The sequence below is a fragment of the Dasypus novemcinctus genome, chromosome 1 (assembly GCF_030445035.2).
Source record: "Dasypus novemcinctus isolate mDasNov1 chromosome 1, mDasNov1.1.hap2, whole genome shotgun sequence".
Lineage (NCBI taxonomy): Eukaryota > Metazoa > Chordata > Mammalia > Cingulata > Dasypodidae > Dasypus > Dasypus novemcinctus.
Genome location: NC_080673.1, coordinates 208396738 through 208411734, shown reverse-complemented (window position 1 = coordinate 208411734; position 14997 = coordinate 208396738). Strand labels below are relative to the sequence as shown.

Genomic DNA, 14997 nt, shown 5'->3' with positions numbered 1-14997 from the left:
GTATATACAAATTAGAATAAGTTCATCTTCTTGGTGAATGGAACCTTTTATCACTAGAAAGTCACCTTCTTTATTTTGGAAATACTTTGTGCCTTTAAGTATGTTTTATTTAAATTTTGTGCTTTTAATTGGCACTGCTTATATATTGTGTTTCATGTTTCACCAGAATGGTTAATTTCAAACTTTATTTCATGGTGGTTAAAACATGTGAATGTAAAATGCCTACTTTTTGAAATCTTTTCATTTGGGAAGAGGTACCTCTCTCTTCACTTTCATAAAAAGATCAATTTTCTAACTGCCCCATTGATTTTGTTTTTCTAGATATACGCATTTTCTATATATTGGGCACAAATAACAATGGGTAATGATCATGCTTGTTAATTATATCACTAAAGCCTCCTCATTTTTCCTAACTTCTGTCCACTTGTGCTGCACACTCCTGAGGGAAACATTTCAAGCTTCCTAAGGTCTTCATTTACCTGCTTCTTCCACGTGTGCTTGGTGTTTGGAGTCAGTCTCAGGAGCTGCTTTGCTCTGCGTCCTTGACTGCCCTCTGCCTCAGGCAGGGGGCCCTGCGCCCAGGCGGGTGTGCCGGGTGGTCCTGGGCCCTCCGGCCACGCTGCCCCGGCCCCGGCGCTGACCTCTGCAGGCCGCACAGCCCGTCAGGAGGAAGGGACACTGGACGGGCTCTTGCCTGTAGTCCAAAGCCACTGGGCCTCACCCTCGGGCTTCCTAGGACAGCGCCCCTACCTCCTGGGCTTTTGTACACTTCTTTTTAGGTTTTCTGTCACTTCTAGAACCTGGTTTTGGAGAGGAAGCCAGGAAGGGGTGTCGGCCTGTCCCCTCCTTCCGATGGCATCGAATGACTTCAAGGCGTCCTCCCCCTGCCGAGGGCTTTGCTACTTCCCTGGGGACAGCTCTGCAGATGAGGACGGAAGGAGCTGTGTGTCTGGGTCTTTTCAGGCTGTGTTGACCCCTAACAGACTCATGCTGGGAAAGAATAAAGAGCGAACCTCAGGAAGCACAGACTGCACCTAGGAGGAGGCAACGTGAGGGGCCAGCTGGGGTCGGAGGTCAGTCATGGCTGGTGCAGGGGCAGCCTCTGTGAGCCAGTGAGGCCCCGGGGCTGCCCTCAGGCGCTCCGCCTCTAGCAAGAGAGAGACACCATCACAGCCGCGTGAGCGAGCTGCAGCCTGAGGGTGGCCAGGCTCGGACGTCCCGGCTCGGACGACCTGGTGAGAGGGCAGAGGCCGCGTCTGTGCCGGGGTGTGAGAACAGGGATAGTGAAGCGGGCCTCGGTCCTTGGCCCTGGCGGGCTGGACCGGGGGGCCAGGCACCGGCCAGTCGGCCAGCGCCGGGCAGAGGACAGCACACCGGCTGCACTGCCAGGTTTGCCGCCCCTGCAGGGGTGCTCTGGGCACACAGCCCCCAAGCCAGGACCCACAAGTGGGCACTGCCAGCCACTCACCTGCGCCCCTTCCGGCACCCCAGCGCCCGCCCGCCTCGAGCCCAGGACCCAAGAGAGGGTGCCGCAGGCCGCGTGGCGTCCCTGGCTGCCCGGAGGCCGCGTCAAGCCTCGAGGCGGCGGCCGGGGACATGGAGCCACTCACGCACGTGCAGGCCAGCTCTTTCTGGGATTTTTATTTCTTTAAAATAATTCATACAAATGGTTACAGTCACAAACATGATTTTAACCAAAATATTGCTAGCCTACCACGTCAGCAGGATGGCAGCGGCACGCAGGGGCACCCCCGCGCCCACTGGGCAGGTGTCGGCGGTGGCCACGGCACGAGGTGCGTTTGTACAAAACCTCTCCTCCTCCTCAAAGCCGCTTCGCAGCGCTGTCTTCATTTGGAATGGGGGGCTCATGCCAAAATCGGGGAGAAACAGCCTTTGTTTTGTTTTTCTAAGTTATTCTAGAAATAAGACAAGCAGGTAGAAAAAAACACTGCGCTGTGTGGCGTGGAAAGAAAAACAGGGCGCTCCTTGTCCTGAGAAGTATGCCAACCGGCTCGTCCGGGCTTGACCGGGCAGGGCTGACCTCTGGGCCGAGCGGGCGCTCCCGCGGGCGCTTTGTTGACAGCTAAGCAAACAAATCCTTTCGATGTTCTAAAAACTGTACACAGACAACATTCATGATTTAATTAACTACTAACTTCTTCTGCTTAAACGGAGAACGCGTAGGACAGGACAGAGAGGAGTCCGCTGGGGCGGGGAGGCCGGGCGGGCGCTCCTCCGCGGCCTCCGGTGTCCCTGGTGCCGGCCTCCGCAGCTGCCGGCGAGGGCTGTGTCCCCTCCGCGGGGCCGGGGCTGTGCGGCTCGCCCGGGCTACAACTGGTCACTCGCGTGGTCTCTATCCGCCTCGGGCTTGACCGTTTGGCCGGGGGAAGGGGCGTGGGGCGGGTGCGCCACGGGGGGCAGGCCGTGGGACAGGGACATGGCGCTGGGCACGATGCTCTCCACGGCAGCCGGGATGCCGGTGGGGGCGACGCCCACCACGCCCGGGGGGTACCTGCTGGAGGGAGAGGCGGTGAGGTGGGGGGGGGCGCCCCCAGGGCTCGCGGAGAAGGGGCCCCTGCCAAAGGCCCGCGCACCAGGCGGGGGCGGCAGCAGCCCTGCCTGGCACCCGGGGACACGCTGGGGCCACCCAGGCCGTCCTGCCCCCTCCCTTGCAGTGGCCTCGCGGGGGACCCCCGTGTCCGCCCCCACGCGCCCCTCTCCCCCCCAGCCCACGCCCTCCCTGCTGCGGCCCTGCCCCTGCCCACCCCTCCAGGCCCTCCGCTGACCCGCACGGCTGGACAGCACCACCCCGGCCACCAGGGCCCCAAGGAAGGTCCCGCCTGGCTCCGGCTCTGGGGACGGCGTCACCGACGCCACATCAAGGCCGGCCTGGGAGGGCGCCGCCTCCCGCCGTGGGCAGGGCCCAAGGCGCAGTGTGGAACGGGGTCCACGCCCCCCCACCTGACAGCAGACTGCGGGCGGCCACAGCCCCCGTCTCCCCGTGTCACTCGGAGGCCGGTCCAGGGCTAGGGGCCGGCGGGACACTCAGCCCCTGGAGCCCCGGCTGCGGGGGGCTCCACGCAGCACCCCAGCCCCGCCCCGCCGCGCGCCCACCTGTAGGCGGCCCCGTTGAGCTCGGGGTGCACCACGGCCGGGTCCATGCTGGCCCAGTGGGAGGCGGCGCTCAGGTGCTCCTTGTTGACGCAGTTCCTCAGGCTGTCGGGGATGCGGCCTGGGGGAGGGGGGGCGGTCAGCGGCGCCACCTCTGGGGAGGGGCTGGGGTGAGGGAGGGGTGGGGGAGAGGTAGGCAGCGCCCGCCTCCGGGGAGGGGCTGGGGGGGCCTAGAGGGGTGGAGAGGGGTAGGCAGCGCCCGCCTCCCGGGAGGGGCTGGGGGGTGACGGTGAGGGGTGAACCAAGCCCCGCCTCTGGGGAGGGGCTGGGGGGCTGGGGGCTGCAGGGCTGTCCCCAGGCCCTCCCCCTCCATCCGCACAGCCGCGACCCCCAGGCCAGGGGACTTCAGGGCAGCCCCAGGTTCAGCCCAGGAGATTGTCAAACGAGTTGAGCTTTTAAAATCGGCTGTTAGGTTTCTCTAGGAGGGCACGCAAACCCACGCACATCCAGCCGTGTTCACAAAGGACCCCCGCAGGAGCCCCCGCGGGGCCTGGGCCTGGCCTTCTCTGGGGAGGGGCTGAGACTCCCCGAGGTGTCGGCCGTCCCCGGGGGGCCGGAGGACACCTGCGCAGCGCGGCACCCACCTGTGATGGCCCTCCGGATCTCCCGCGCCGCCTCCTCGCGCATCTCGATGGACGCCTGCTCGCTGTACCAGGCGGCGTGGGGGGTGCAGATCAGGTTGGGGGCGTCCTTCAGGGGGCCCTGGCTGAAGCTGAGCACAGCGCCCCGTCAGCGCCCCCCGGCCGCGCCCCCGCCCCCCCCCCCCCCAGTGGGGACTCGCAGCAGAGGGACTGCTGGACCCAGGGCCGCCCGCCCCCAGCCCAGCGCAGCCTGTGGCCCCGGGGGGCGCGACGAGCGCGCAGGGGCAGGGTGGCCCACCTGAAGGGCTCCGACTCATGCACGTCCAGGGCGGCGCCGCGTATCCGCCCCTCCTTCAGGGCCTGGGCCAGCGCCTTCTCGTCCACCAGGCCACCCCGCGCCGTGTTCACCAGGAAGGCGCCCTGTCTCATCTGCGGGGGCAGCGGGCGGCGCTCAGAGGGGGTGGCCTCCAACGGGCCCTGCCGCCCGAGCAGCGGCCCACGAGGGGCTGGGGGAGGCCGGGGAGCAGAGGCAGGCCAGCCGGGCCCGGGCGGTGGGTGCCTGCTCGGCACCTGGGCCCCGCTCTGGGCTCCTGACCCGACCTCCTGCCCAGGCTGCCCCTTTCTGGGGCCCCTCAACCCCTCCCGGGGAGTCGGGACCTCCTCACACAGCCCCTGGGGGTGGGCGCAGCCCGCGGCCGTCCTCGGAGCCCCCGTGTCGAGGCCGCGCGGGTGGAACCGTCCTATCCCTGCGCAGGCGCGCGCTCTTCACCTTTGCTGAAGATCATGCGGCTCCCGGGCAGCCCCTTGACCGTGCGCGTCCCCTGCCCCGGTTCCGTCCCTACCGAGCCAGCAGAGCCCCAGCCCGCCCGGCTGCTCGGTTCTTGCCCGAGGGCCTCACGCCTGACCTCGCCCACAAGCCACACCTGCGGCCCCCGCCACGCCTCGGGCCGGCCACCCTGCTGCGCGTGCCCGCACGCCTGCACGCGCACACGTGCCTCTTGCACGTAAATGCACACACATGCAATCGTGCATGCACGAATGTGCACACACAAGCACGTGCAGGCGTGTGGGCACACACGGACATACACTCACGGACAACTAGTGCACACGTGTACACACATCCAGATGCACCTGCACGCAGCCCTGTGAAAGGCCCGGGGCCCCTGGGGTGGCCGTGGAGCCCCAGGGACACGGCGGGAGCCCCAGGCTCAGGCCTCGGAGCCTTTGGGCCCTCGGCGGAGGTCTCACAGCACTTGGCCTGGGAACGCCGGCAATTCCGCCTGTGCCGGACCAGCACCCGGGAAGGGACCTCGGGGGCCTGGAGGACTCTGGAACCAAGGCATGTGTGGGCGCAGCTTCCCCAAGGGGCGGCCCGGGCAGCAGTGGCAGCAGTGGGCAGCAGGGGCGCGCGGCGCTGCGGCTCACCCCACCCGGTGGGGGCGCGGCCAGGGGACCCGGGTCCCGGGCGGGCCTCGGGGGGCTACGGCACGCCCGCACGGAGGGGCCGGACAGCGGCGCGTGCGCAGAGGCGACCCCGCGCGAGCTCGGGGCTCGAAGCAGGGGCGCCCGCCCCGCCCCCTTCTCACCCCGCCAGGACCCAGGCCCCGCCCCCTCCTCACCCCACGCCTCCCCCATCTCACCCTGCAATAACCCCAAGTCCCACGCCCCTCCCCTCCCCTCCTCGCCCCCCCTTGCCACGCTCCTTCTAACCCTGCTGAGACCCCAGTCCCGCGCCCCCCACCCTCCCCCTTCTCACCCCCTGACCCTGTCCCGCGCCCCCCCGCCCCCGCCCCCGCCCCGCCCACCTGCTTGACGGTGAAGTCGTTGATGAGGTGGTGGTTGTGCTCGTTGAGCCCGCAGTGCAGCGTCACGCAGTCGCTGTGGAAGAGCAGGTCCTGCAGGGTGCTCACGCGCTGCAGCCCGAGCGCGCGCTCCACGCCGTCCGCCAGGTACGGGTCGTAGAAGAGCACGTTGAAGCCGAAGGCCTTGGCCCGCAGCGCCACCGCCTGCCCCACGCGGCCTGGCACGAGGCGACACGCGCGTCACGCGCTGCCCCTGCGGCTCGCCGCCCCCCGCCCGCCCTCCCGACCGGCCCGGGCTGCCGTGGAGGGAACGCGCCGCGGGCCAGCGGGGGCGGCAGCTACCCACGGGGCGCGGGGCAGGCCTCCCGGACCCCGCCCCGAGCCCGAGTGGACGTGGCGGGGAGGCGTCCCCGCAGCAGCAGGGCCTGCGGGAGACGCCGGAAGCTGGGGGGCGAGGCAGGGGCAGGGCGGGGACAGGACCCCCGTCTGCAGAGCTGGAGCGGAGGAGGGGAGGGGACAGCGCTGGCGCAATCAAGGCAGAACCAGGGAATTCTGGAGGGGCCCTGGAAAGGGGAGGGGCTCTGGGGGGGAGGGCCAGGGCCTTGGACCCGTGAGGCGGACACCTCTGCGAGGCTCCGGCCAGCAGCGGGCACGCAGGTGTGGGCCTGGGAGCAGCCTCAGAGGCGGTGAGAGTCGGGGGGCCCAGGCCTGAGGCCGCAGGGATGCAGGGGCATGTGGGCGGCGGGAGGGGTGCGGGAGAGTGGGCGCAGCGCCCCAGAAGGGAGGCACGGGAGTTGGCCAGGTGGGGGGCACGGCCGGCCCCCAGGAGGGGCCTGAGAATCGGCCTGGGCCAAGGGCACTCTGGGGGGCCGCGTGCACCAGTGCTGGACCCCCTGGCCACGTGCTCTTAGAGCCCACCAGAGCTCAGGCTGCCTGAATCCCGCGGGGGCGAGGGGGGACGGCCCTTCCACGCCAGCCCCACTGCCCCTGGGGTTTTCACGGAGAAGGAAGCACCTGGAGGAGGGCTGGAAGGGGGCGCTGAGAACTCCCCCCGCGCGGGTGCTAGACAGGACACGCTGGCGTTATCTGAGAGGAGCCGTGACTGGAAGCCAAAGCTTCCGGCTAGCACCCCGCACTGCCCAGGTCCCTACAGCGTAGAGAAGTGGGCCTGGAAGAAACGCCATTTACCAAGTGCCCCTGCGCTCTGAAACAGTGTCCGGCAGGCAACGAGAGCGCATCACCTGTGAAGAAGCAGGAACACGTGGCCTCTAATTTAAACCACCCCAGGCAGCAGACCCACAGGTGGCCCTGATGATGGAATTAACCACAACTTTAAAATAACTAAATATGTTGAAAGGAAAAACAGGCTAATATGAACACAGAAGGGGAAAAGATGGAGAATTCCAACAGAGAAAAGGCAACTCTAAAAAGCGAGCTAAAATAGAAATTCTGGACCTAAAAAATATCGTAACCGAAATGAATTCATTCATTGGATGGGCTCAGTAGGAAGACAAAGGATCAGTGAGTATGAAGGCAAGTCCATAGAAATTATGTAAAACTAACTCAAATTTTTAAAAACAGGAAGAGAGAGAGAAAAAAAGACTATGAGGTAATAATAAATAGTCTAAAGCATGTGGACGTGGAGCTCCAGAAGGAAGGAGACAGAACATGGAGAAGAAAAAGGTGAAAAGCTGCTGGCCAGGGGTTGTTCAGAACTGATGAAGACATCAGCTCAGAGAAGCCAAGAAGCCCAGAAAACTCCAGAGTAACTCCAAGGAAACCAAATCCAGGCAGGCTGTGGTCACACTGCTGGAACCAAACAGAATAACCTTAAAAAGTCAGAATAAAATACACATTCCGTTGGGAGGAACCACGTGGAAAGCACGGCCAACTTCTCGGAGCAGCCGTGGAGCCAGGTGACAGCATGGCATCGTCCAAGGGCTGAGACCAAGTCAGCCGAGGGAAACAACCTTCAAAAATGGAAGCAGAACAAAGGCATTTTTAGATAAAAAGTGAGCGGATTTGGATCTAGAGGAAGGTAGAGAGTATCAGAAAGTATAAGCATGTGGGTAAATAGAGAAATCAGTGAAAATCCTCTTTAATCAACTATTGAAAGAGGAACAGAAGTGGCTCACACAGTGGAATCCCTGCTTCCCACGCGGAGGTCCTGGGTTCAGCCCCTGATGCCTCTAAAACAAACAACAAAAGCAAACAGACAAAAGCACCAACCCAGGGGAGCCAACAGGCTCAGTGGTCGAGTGCTGACTTCCTACATACAAGGATCCAGTTCCAATTCCGGGCCCTGGTACCTCAAAACAACAAAAAACCACTACTGACTAATAACAATGTATCATACAGTTTATAGCATATACAGGAGTAAAATATATGGCAGCACTAGCACAAAGAAAAGAGGGAGCAAAGTGGACTCGTGCCATCCTCACGTTCCCCCATTATGCCTGAAGTAGGTAACATGAGTTCAAGGTGAACTGATCGTGAGGAACACATTGAATCTCGAAGGTGAAAACTAAAAAGCGACACTTCGCGGTATAGACTAAATAGCAAGAGAAAACACAAAATGGGATCATTTAAAAACAAAAAAACCCTCAACCTATTAAGGAGAAACAAGGGGACAAAGACTACATAGTACAAATAGAAAACAACCAGCAAAACTGATGCTCTTAAACCCAAGTATCAGTAAATATATAAAAAATAAAGTAAACACCCCAAATAAAAGGTGGAGATCATCAGACTGGAAAAAGCATAGAGATCTGACCACGTAAAGAATGAAGATTAATGAACTGTTATTAAGAGACATACTTTAAATACAAAGATGGAGATAAAGTAAAAATGGAAAAAAGATATGTCACACATATACTAGTTGAAAGAAATTTGGGATTGCTACATTAAGACCAGGTCAACTACATTACAAAAAGGACTATGCGTAACATCACATTAACAGTGAAATAGTAAACATTTTTCTACCAAGTCAAGAACAAGACAATAATGCTCAATCGCACTGCTTCTCTTCAACACTACTGGCGATCTTCACCAATGCAATAACCGAAAAAAAAAAGGGCAGAGACTGGCAAGGGGCCCAGGGGGCGGAGGCCCGCTCACTGCTTTCCACCTCGGGGCCCCAAGCTGAATGCCCACGCCTGCCGAAGCCCCCGGCTGACGCCCCGTGCCTGCCGAAGCCCCCAGCCGACTGCCCACGCCCCCCAAGGAGCTCTGGGTGACTGTTTTCCTGTCGCTCTTTCTTCCAGCCTTCAATAAACCACCCGTGCAGGGGGCCAGCGGTGCCATCCCTGCCCCAAGAACGGCGAGCAGCAGGGCAGACCTCAGAGCAGGGCTGGAGGGGCACTCACAGGCTGCAGGCTCGCCCAGCCTGGCCCCCCACGTGTGCAGCGGCCACACGGGACGACACCGTGTCCCACAGGAATGCACAAGCGAACCCGCCCCCCCAGCGCAGCTGTGCCCTCACTGGATGACCCAGAACATCCTCCAAGCTCCTGACGCTGCCCCGGTGGCTCCCTTACTGCAGAGAGGGAGCACCCGACATGGAGGCTCGTGCCCGGAGGGCGCCGGCCTGGGCCAGGAAGCAGAGGAGCCCAGCGGTGTCCAGGGGAGGACAAGGCGGGGGGAAGGCGGAGGGCGCGAGCAGGATGTTTAGGAAGCAGCTCAGTGGCGGTGCTGGCGCCGGGCAGAGGGTCACTGCGATGCTAACGCTGTGTGTCCCCTTGGCCATGTTAGGGTGCTCGGTGGTTGTGTGTCCACTTGGCTATGTTAGGGCGCACAGTGGTTGTGTGTCCACTTGGCTATGTTAGGGTGTATGGTGGTGGTGTGTCCACTTGGCCATGTTAGGGCGCACGGTGGTTTTGTGTCCACTTGGCTATGTTAGGGTGTATGGTGGTGGTGTGTCCACTTGGCCATGTTAGGGCGCACGGTGGTTTTGTGTCCACTTGGCTATGTTAGGGTGTATGGTGGTGGTGTGTCCACTTGGCTATGTTAGAGTGTATGGTGGTTTTGTGTCCCCTTGGCCATGTTAGGGCGCACAGTGGTTTTGTGTCCACTTGGCCATGTTAGGGTGTACGGTGGTTGTGCGTCCCCTTGGCTGTGTTACGGTGTACGGTGGTTGTGTGTCAGCTTGGCTAGGTTAGAGTGTGTGGTGGTTGTGTCAGCTCGGTAGGTGAGGGTGTGCGGTTGCCAGTCACACACTGGCCCAGAGTTGCTGTGCAGATGCTCTGCGGGTGAGATTAGCGTTTACAACCAGTTGCATTGCAGCAATGGAGCTTATTCTCCATTACATGTGTGTCGACTCTGAGCTGAAGAGGTTAAATCAAAGGACTGAGGGTTCCAGAAAAAGAAGGAATTCTGCTTCAAGACAACACCCCCAGTCCTCCGGAGTCCCCAGCCATGGAAGGTGACTCAGGGCCATGCCCGGCCTCCGCAGCGCTGGCAGTGAGCGCGGCGCCAGAGGCACCACCGGCTCTTAAGGATGAGTCTTCCGAATGGCTTCTGGGGTTTGGGGAATGAAATCTCTACTCTGGTGAAACTTAAAGGCACAAAGAACTCTATTTTTAATGATAAAGAGGGCACTGATTTACATGATGTGGCAACTGCGATACAGAGATACCACCAGGGGATACTCTAATCCAAGTACTAGGTGACTATCTCACCTTTAGAACGTACTTCTCGGTCTGAGTACCGTGAATGCCTGGTTGCTGGACAATGTGGTGAGGAGTGGGTGAGCTCAGGGTTTCAAATTCCGAGCTCAAATGTAGCCTAAATGACAAGTTTCCATGTGTGCCCTGAAAAACCCTTACCTCCTATAGACACAGCTGAGATTTTTGAAAGCCAAACTCAGTCTCATCAAGAAAGTGGCTGAATTAAAACACAAATGGAATTCTCTGCTTTGGAGCTGCCGGCAGTTAAGTGAGGGCGATGACTGGAGGGAAAATGGGGTGTTCGGGCAGGTCGTGGGGGGCCAAACTCTGAGGTCTGTGGAGCACCCTCGCCGACAGAGCAGCCCTCCAGCTCCATCCAAGGCGACGCCTGCTTGGCTGGCCGACGCTGCAGCAGGACGCCCGAGGCAGCTGGCCGGAGGCTCTGCCAACTGCCCTGACCACCCACCACCCCTCTTCCCTCCAGACCTGCAACTACCCTGAGGCCCAGCAAGCCCCAGAAGGGGCGGCACAGCGTGTGACCGGGGCACTGCTCACCCAAGAACTGGAAGATCTGTCCAATTTCTATGGACAGAAATCCGGGGAACATGAGTGGGAGCAGACACTGAGGGTGAGGTGATGGCGGAAGGCACACAGAGGGGACCCGTCCACGTGCCTTGGTCTGGGCCCCTAGGCAGGGCTTCTGGTTGTAGCTCGAGGGGCTGGAGGGCTAGGTTTGTTTGGGTGGCTGGCTGAGGCGTGGACCGAAAGGCGCCGACTCTGCCGGGGGTTGAAATACCCTCGTATGCTACAGGTGAGGGGCTTCAAAGGCTCAGATTGGAGAGGTGGGGTAGATTTATCAGGTAAGAGCTGCCCGCCCAGCCCAGAATGTCCAGGGACACACTTTTCCCCAGGTCTGTGAGGAATGAATTTGTGAGCCTGCCTCCCTCTTCTGAAGAGCTCTGTGGCTGCTCGTCTCTGCAGGGCACTGCTATTGTGGGAGCTGCTGGCACTGACCTGGGGTCCTCAGACACTATGGGGGACTGGATCCCGGGGTGGCAGAAGCCAAGGGCAGCACTTAACACCAGAGGCAGGTGGTCGTGGCTGCCGCAACGGAAGGAGCTCAGAGCAGGGATCAGAGGGGCACAGCGGCCACGGGAACCCAGGCATGGGACACACAGGCAGTCTGCCGAGCTCCTCCTGGGCCTGTGCCAGCAGAGTTCAAGGTCGAGTGAACAAAACCCTAACAAACTACACACACAGAATCCCGGCCCGTAATCAATTCCCAGACTTGAGAGCGTTTACAGACCCACAGCCCCTGCGTGGGGAAGGATCTGTTAACCACCCACACTTGATACTGTTAATCCTCCCACCTGTCCCCAAGGAGACCTACGGCCTTAACCAAGGGCACTGCACTGGGGAGAAGATAACGCTTCCAGGATTGTTAGACAGTGGCTCAGAATGACGTTAATTCCAGGAGACACAAAACGTCACTGTAGTCCCCCAGCCAGAGCAGGGGCTTATGGCGTTCTAGCTCAGGTCCGTCTCACAGCTGGTCCAGTGGGTCCCGGGACCCGTCCTGTGGTTAGCTCCCCAGTTCCAGAATGCATAATTGGAACAGACATATTCATAACTGGCAGAATCCCCGCGTCGGATCCCTGACTTACGGAGGGCGGGCTATGAAGGTTTGAAAGGCCTAGTGGAAGCCATGAGAACTGCCCCTCCTAGCAAAACAGTAAATCAGAAGCAAGAACAATTCCTGGAGGGACTGCAGCGATCAGTGCCGCCATCAGGGATCTGAGGTGCTGACTCCCACCACGTCCCCGTCCAGCTCTCCCATGTGGCTGTGCAGAAAACAGACGGCTCTTGGAGGACGACAGTGGGTTATCGTAAACTTAACCAGGCGGTGACTCCAGCCGCAGCTGCTGTCCCAGGCGTAGTGTCACTGCGTAAGCAAACCAACACGTCCCTGGTATTGGTCTGCAGCTGCTGATTTGGCAGATGCTTTTTTCTCAATGGCCATTAGTCAGGACCATCAGAAAACAGCTCTCAGCTGGCAAGGCCAGCGTGTACCTTCACTGTCCTGCCTCAGGGGTACATCGACTCTCCAGCCCTATGTCACACTATTGTCCACAGGGACCTTGATCGTCTCTCCCACCCACAGGACATCATACTGGTCCATTGTATTGATGATATTGTGCTGACTGTCCTAGTGAACAAGCAGCAGCAACTGCTCTAGACTTCCTGGTAAGCATTTATGTGAGAGAGGATGGGAGATAAACCCAACAAAAACACAGGGGCCTTCCACCTTGGTGAGTTTCTAGGCGGCTGGTGGTGCGGGGCACATGGAGGTAGCCCTTCAAAGGTGAAGGATAAGCTGTTGCATCTGGACCCTCCTATGACTGAAAACGAGGCACAGCGCTTAGTTGGCCTCCTTGGATTTTGGAGACAACACAGTCCTCATTTGGGTGTACTACTCCCGCCCATTTACTGGGTAACCACAAAAGCTGCTGGTTCTGATTGGGAACCAGAACAAGAAGAGGCTCTGCGTCAGGTCCATCTGCTGGGCAAGCTGCACTACCACCTGTGCCATAGGACCCAGCAGATCCAGTGGTGCTGGACGTTTCCACAGCAAATAGAGGTGCTGCCTGGAGCCTTGGCAGGCCCCTGTAGGAGAATCACAGCGCAGACCCTTAGGATTTTGGAGCAAAGCCCTCCATCCTCTGCAGGTAACTCCTCCCCTTTTGAGAAACAGCTTTTGGCTTGCTGTGGGCCTTAGTGGAGACTGAACGCTTGACCATGGGCCATCAAGTTACCACGAGACCTGAGCTGCCCATCATCACTTGGTTATTGTCTGATCCACCAAACCATGAAGTTGGGTGCGCACAGCAGCACTCCATCGTAAAGTGGATGTGGTATAGACGATAGGGCTCGAGCGGGTCCTGAAGGTACAAGTAAGTTACAATAGGAAGTGGCCCAAATGTCCACGGTCACCACCCTGCCGTGTTACCTTCTCCTTCCCAGCCCACAGCTTTGGCCTCTTGGGGAGTCCCTTACAATCAGCTGACTGAGGAAGAGAAAACTCGGGCTGGTTTGCAGATGGTTCTGCAGGACATGCAGGTACCACCGAAAGTGGATAGCTGCAGCACTGCAGCCCCTTTCTGGGACATCCCTGAAGGACAGTGGTGAGGGCAGATCCTCCCAGGGGGCAGAACTCCAAGCAGTGCACCTGGTCTTTCATTTTGCTCGGAAGGAGAAATGGCTACAAGTGCGTTTGTGCACTGACTCATGGGTGCTGCTGGTGGTCTGGCTGGACGGTCAGGGACTTGGAAGAAACATGACTGGAAAACTGGTGATGAAGAGGTGTGTGGACAGACCTTTCTAATGGGCAAAACCATGACAGTATTTGTGTCCCGTGTGAATGCTCACCAGAAGGAGACTTCAGTCGAGGGAGATTTTAATAGTCAAGTGGCTAAGACGACCCCCCGCTCTGTGGCTGACGCTCAGCCTCTTCCCCAGCCTCTCCTGCATTGCCCCGTGGGCTCATGAACTAAGTGGCCACGGAGGCAGGGATGGACATTATGCACGGACTCAGCAACACGGACTTCCCCTCCCCAAGGCCGACTTGGCTGCAGCCATCACGGGGTGCCCGATCTGCCAGCAGCAAGGCCCCACGCTCGGCCCCCGACACGGCACTGGCCTCGAGGTGACCCCCTGCAGCCTGGGGGCAGGTGGACCACGCTGTACCACCTCCACCCGGAAGGGGCAGCGAGTTTGCTGTACCACCTACTCCAGGTACACGAGGGCCCTCCTGCACGCAGCGCTTCTGCCCACTGCCCCGTGGGCGTCAGCCTGCCAGAGGCGAGGGGAGCGCGAGCCGCGGCACCGAGGCCTGCAGACCCGCGGCCGGCGACGCACCTAGTCCGATGATGCCCAGGGTCTCTCCACGGATCCTGGCGGCCCCCGAGGCCACCTCGCGGATCTGCTCGACGCTCTGGACCCGCGTGCCTTCCCGCAGCGCCTGGTGCAGCCAGGTAGTCCGCCGGTACAGGTTCAGGATGTGGCACAGCGTGGAGTCGGCCGTCTCCTCCACTGACGCGGCGGGCACGTTGCAGACCGCGATGCCTGTGAGGACACAGGGACCAAGGCTGGGGGGTCACCGCGCCCCGGGCCAGCCTGCCAGGACGGACGCTGCAGGGCCGTGGCCCGGCGGGCCTTGGCACAGCTGCCCACCGAGAAGCCAGCCTGCCGTCGGGGGCTGCCGAGCAAACCACACGACCACAGGCGCACGTGGGCGTCGGGCCAGCGGCCACCTGCCCTGGGTGCCACCATGCCCGTGTGCCCGGCACCCCTCCCTTCTCCCCACCCCACCCCCACAGACATCTCACGGAGGGGAGTGGGGGGCTGTGCAGCCACCAGGCCATGCATCCCCAGAGGGCAGACTTGAAGGAACAAGCACGTGCCCCGGCCACAGACGGTCCCTGGGCAGAAGGGCAAGTGTTGGACCCTCTAAATCACACAGGACACAGGTCGGCAAATGCCGACGCGCCCGGGGCAGCCGTCCGAGGGAGCCAGGCTGCGGGCACGGTCCTCCCCAGCACCCAGGGACACTGCCTGGGCCGGGCCAAGGAGGCGGCGCCAGTGGCCAGTACAAGGGCCCGGTCTGTCCGTGCGGGGGCAGCTCGCCCAGAAGCCCTGTCGGGCCGCCAGCTGGCTCCCTGGCGGGGACCTCGGAGGGCAAAAGAGAGCAAACTGTGGAAAGACCACCCTGGCAAGAAGGCG

General features: G+C 60.8%; 1 protein-coding gene across 5 annotated transcripts in view; it reads right to left on the bottom strand.

Moving 5' to 3' along the window:
• Positions 1-1626: 1626 nt before the first annotated feature.
• CTBP1 (C-terminal binding protein 1) overlaps positions 1627-14997 on the bottom strand; it is a 33779-nt gene continuing 20408 nt past the window's right edge. For 3 of the 5 annotated variants that reach the window (XM_071217660.1, XM_058301807.1, XM_058301793.2), the window contains exons 4-9: positions 14134-14340; positions 5558-5772; positions 4051-4181; positions 3756-3883; positions 3115-3232; positions 1627-2515 (exon numbers count right to left, since the gene is read on the bottom strand). In XM_071217660.1, the coding sequence (XP_071073761.1) occupies positions 2329-2515; positions 3115-3232; positions 3756-3883; positions 4051-4181; positions 5558-5772; positions 14134-14340 (986 nt within the window). In that variant the 3' untranslated portion in view covers positions 1627-2328. The remainder of the gene's footprint in view (positions 2516-3114; positions 3233-3755; positions 3884-4050; positions 4182-5557; positions 5773-14133; positions 14341-14997) is intronic. The other 2 variants (XM_071217661.1, XM_058301802.2) reach the window with 1 other exon arrangement.